Genomic DNA, 4,392 nt, shown 5'->3' on the forward strand with positions numbered 1-4,392 from the left:
AAGTGCCCGCCTGGTGTAGTAGAGGAGTGTGCAAAGTGCCACGAGAGAAGCTTGGTGGGAAGGAGGGGTTGGCAGGACTTTCCAGAGGGGGCCCATTAGGTGGGCCTTGTAGGACGATTGGGAGTCTGGGACGGGAAGAACATTCCAGGAGCAGGTTACAGCTTGTGTAAAGTCTTGGAAGGGGGAACAGATAGGCTTCAAGGGAGCCTGGGGTTTGACTCTGGGGTGGAGAGTGGGAAGCAGCCCACGGGGGCCTAGAATGGGTTCACAACCCCCATCCTTTCCCTCCATAGGTGGCCCTAGTCTGTCAAACATCTTTGAGGAGCCAAGTCCGGAAGGCCTCTCCCTCCTCTGCCTCTGCCATGGCCGCGAGAACCATTATCATCGACCACGGGTCTGGCTTTCTGAAGGCTGGCCTGTCCGGGTGGAATGAGCCCCAGATGGTCTTCCCGAGCGTTGTGAACTACATTCCGTGCAGGGAGAACCCCGGCCCCAGCTACGCCCGAAGACGCGTGAGTCTGGGCATCGACATTTACCATCCTGACACCTTCAGCTACCCCGTCCAGCGTGGCCGTGTCCTCAACTGGGAGGGCGTGGAGCACATCTGGTCCTTCGTCCTGGAGACACATAGACGGGAGCACGAGGACTCCCCTGTGATAGTCACAGAGTCCCCCCTGAGGGAGCCTGTGGACCGACAGAAGACCCTGGAGGTAAGGCCTTCTCGGGGCTGCCCTTACTGGGGAGAGGGGAGCAGCCTGGCACTATGTGTTCAGACATGACTGGGCATTAGGAACTCTGCTTTCTAAGTAATTTGCCCCACAGATGTTTACTGAGTACTTAGTGTGTGCCCAGCACTGTGCTGGGCAAGAGGGGGCTCCTCCTGCAGGTAGAGACGCAGCAGGTAAAATACTCTGTGGAAAGGGTGCTTCTGGGAGAGACACCTGGTATTCGTTCATGGATTCCATAAATGTTCACAGATCATGTTCTAGCCCTTAAAGAGCTTATGTTATGGGGGAAGACTTGACCATGAATAAGTTAACAAGTAAAAATCCAGAGAGCGATTAGTTCTAAAAGCAAAATGAAATGGGGTGATAGCTGGCTGGTGGGGATAGAGGGAACCCCTTCGAAGAGGGTAATGAGGGAGAGCTTCTCTAAGGAGATGATTTCAGCCAATGAGGCTGGAGCCCAGCGAACTAAGGAAGGTGGCAGGAGGGACACAGGAAGATGAAGTCAGCAGGGGACAGACCTTCCAGTCCTGGTGGGCTGTGGGAAACACTTGGATTTTACCCTAAATCAAGGGTTGGCAAACTACAGCCAGTGGGCCAAGTTTGGCCCACCATCTGATTTTATAAATAAAGTTTTATTGGAACATAGCCACGCCCACTCATTTACATATCGTCTGTGGCTGCTTTCACACTGCAGCAGCAGAGTTGAGTAGTTGTGAGAGAGACTGTATAGGTTTGTAAAGCCTAAAATATTTATTACTGTAGGTTTGCTAGATAAAATATGTGATACCGAGTTAGATTTGAATTTCAGATAAACAGCAAATAATGTTTTAGTGTAAGTATGTCTCGAATATCGAATATTGCATGGGACATACTTACACTAAAACATTATTTGCTGTTTATCTGAAAGCCAGATTTAACTGGGCAGCCTATATTTCTATTTGCTGAATCTGGCGATCCTGTCTAGCCCTTTACAGAAAATGTTTGCCAACCCCTGCTCTAAATGAATAGAAACCTGCTGGAGAGTTTTAAGTGGGGGAGTCATATTTGATTTTCTATTTGAAAGGGAGGACCTTGGCTTCTATTAGGGAACTGGATGGTGGAGGGGCAATATTCTGAGCATGGGAACCGAGGCAGCTCCCTCCCGCTCAGGGCAGAAGATGGGCCTGCCGGGGCCTAAAGAGGGAGGTGAGTCTCCAAAGGCTGTAGCAGGAGGGACAGTTGCTGCGTTTCTTCATCTATAGCATCAGAAACTTGAGGATGTAGCCAGAGCCGGGGAACTGGGGAGGCGGTGGGGGTGCTCTGTAAAGATCTAGGGGGTGACGGGCGTGGGGGGTAAATCAGCCTAGGGACTTGGCCAAACCCTAAATATTAGAATTCTAGTTTTGTCTTGATGTTTGAAAAGTTTTTATTCTAAAAAAACTAAGGCTTCACCTACCAGGAGGTGGGCGTATGTTTTCTTTTTCTTTGTACTCCTCCATTTGGGAGGCAGTGGCGAAGATGCTGCACTTGTTGCTTATTTCTTCTTCCCTCTTCCAAAGAAATGGTTCAGCCGGCACATCTGCCTCCTGGCTGTGCTCCCCCTCCAGTCCCCCCACTGCTCGCAGAGCCCGGCATCTCAGCCCATTTCCTGCAGCTGATGGCTCTTCCCACCCCTCCACCATGTGGAGTGCTGAAAACCCCACATGAAACCAGCCCCTGAGGGCAAATCTGCCTCTTTCTAACCCTCTAGAGCCCATCCCTTATTCCCACAGCATGAGCTCCAGGGGTCCTGGGACCAATGTCCTGGGGCAGCCCCCCAGTCCCTCGAGGACGCAGTTCTGTGCTGATTTCAGTTTTGGGAGCTGAGCCCCCAGCACGGTCTTGGGGAAAACAGAAATGAATCAGGGCCCTTGGTTTGGAGAAAACACCCTGAGTGTGTCAGTCTTCTCCCCTTCTTGCAGATTATGTTTGAGTTACTGGATGTCCGGTCCATACTCCTGGCCGACCAGCTGGAGATGTCCCTGTACGCCTCTGGCCTGCTGACCGGCGTGGTGGTTGATTCTGGTTACGGCCTGACCCGCGTGCAGCCTTTCCATCTGGGCCACCCCTTACAGCCCAGTGGTAAGACGCTGGAGTTCGCGGGCCAGGATCTCTCCGCCTACCTCTTCAAGAGCCTCTTTAAGGAAGATAGCAACCAACACAACTTGTTTCAGCTGGACACGGTCACCAACACTCAGATGAACAAGTGCTACGTGCCGCAGAATCTGGGGGAGGCGCTGGACTTCCGTCAGAGCCTGCCCAATGGCTCAGATGAGAACAACACCTATCAGCTCCCGGATGGCACCCCCGTGGAGCTGACCCCCATGCAGCGGCTGGCTCCCGAGATGTTCTTCAGCCCCCAGGTGTTCGACCTGGAGGGGCCCAGCATCTCTCAGGCTGTCTTGGATTCCATCCAGACCTGCGAAGCCTCTCTGCACCCACTGCTCATCTCCCACGTGGTGGCCTGCGGGGGGAACACCCTCTATCCGGGCTTCACGAAGCGCCTGTACAAGGAGCTGATCGAACATCATTTCTGCTCCACCAAGACCACCGTATGGGTGGGTTCCAACAGAAACTTTAGTGTCTGGTTAGGAGCATCTGTTGTGGCTCATCTGTCTACCTACAAGTCTGAGTGGATGACCAAAGAGGAGTATGAAGAGAGTCTGAGGCTGTGACCTGTTGGCTGGCTTCTGGGCCCTGCTCCTGTCAGATAGGCTTGGGTGGATTAATTTCAGTGAAAGGGTCTGGGCAGGAGTGGGGTTAGCTGGCTTTGGAATTCTAAGGTCATGGAAGATTTTTTTTAGGTTCTAGAGTTTTATCTTGTTTCAAGAGTGGGATCTCACCCATGAGAGGAGGACAGGGTGTCATCCCTGGTAGCCCTCCAGGGGACAGTTTTTCCAGGGATGATCTGTCATTGGGGTGGGAGCTGCCAGCTGCCATCTCTATGCCTAAAAGCCACTTGTTTTTCACTGGCATCTCCCTTGGGTTATCCCGTTCTTCTTAGTTGAATAGGTTTTAACTGGGGCAAGAGAGAATTATTTTTGAATAGGGAATAGAGAGGGTGGGGATGAGGAGAGTTGAAGTTTCTGGTCCTAGATGCTCTTTCTGGCCAGGGAGGAGTTGCTGCATGTGAGCCTAGAGGGCTCTTCTCACCTGTGGCCAGGTCTTGTTTTATATATGCAAATAAACTTGTTCGGAACCAGTGCTGGCTTCTGTGATGGATGGCGGTAGGGTGGGCAGTCCCTTGGGGAGACCCAGGGGGTGTAAGTATGGAGGGACCAGGGTGGGCCCAGGGCAGCCTCTGAGGAATTTGGGGGCCTATGAGCAGTGGTTACCACTGAGCAGAGTGGATACGAGCCTAGAGCCTCCCGTTCCACTGCCACGTTCTCTCCATTCATCCCAGATGTCCCAGTATTCTGTTAAAGTTTGAGTTCCTGTTAGTGTAATATTTGATAAACATTTTTGAGAACCTAGTATGTGCCGGGTACTATGCTAGACATTGGGGACTTTGAGGTGAAAAAGATACATGAGGTTTCTGGTTTCAAGGAGATTACAGTCTTCTGTGGGGACGTAGGCAATAAATAAGTAAATATATTTCAGATGATGACGAATGAAATGAATCAAATATAACAAGGTCATGTGATCT

The 4,392-nt window shown here is 51.5% G+C and overlaps 1 protein-coding gene across 1 annotated transcript; it reads left to right on the top strand.

Moving 5' to 3' along the window:
* Window positions 1–362: 362 nt before the first annotated feature.
* Window positions 363–3,421, top strand: ACTL8 (actin like 8). The gene is made up of 2 exons (XM_058552030.1): window positions 363–710; window positions 2,669–3,421. The coding sequence occupies exons 1-2, from the start codon at window positions 363–365 to the stop codon at window positions 3,419–3,421; spliced, it is 1,101 nt and encodes a 366-aa protein (XP_058408013.1).
* Window positions 3,422–4,392: the final 971 nt, after the last annotated feature.

This window comes from Diceros bicornis, chromosome 13, assembly GCF_020826845.1.
Source record: "Diceros bicornis minor isolate mBicDic1 chromosome 13, mDicBic1.mat.cur, whole genome shotgun sequence".
In the NCBI taxonomy this organism is placed as follows: Eukaryota; Metazoa; Chordata; class Mammalia; order Perissodactyla; family Rhinocerotidae; genus Diceros; species Diceros bicornis.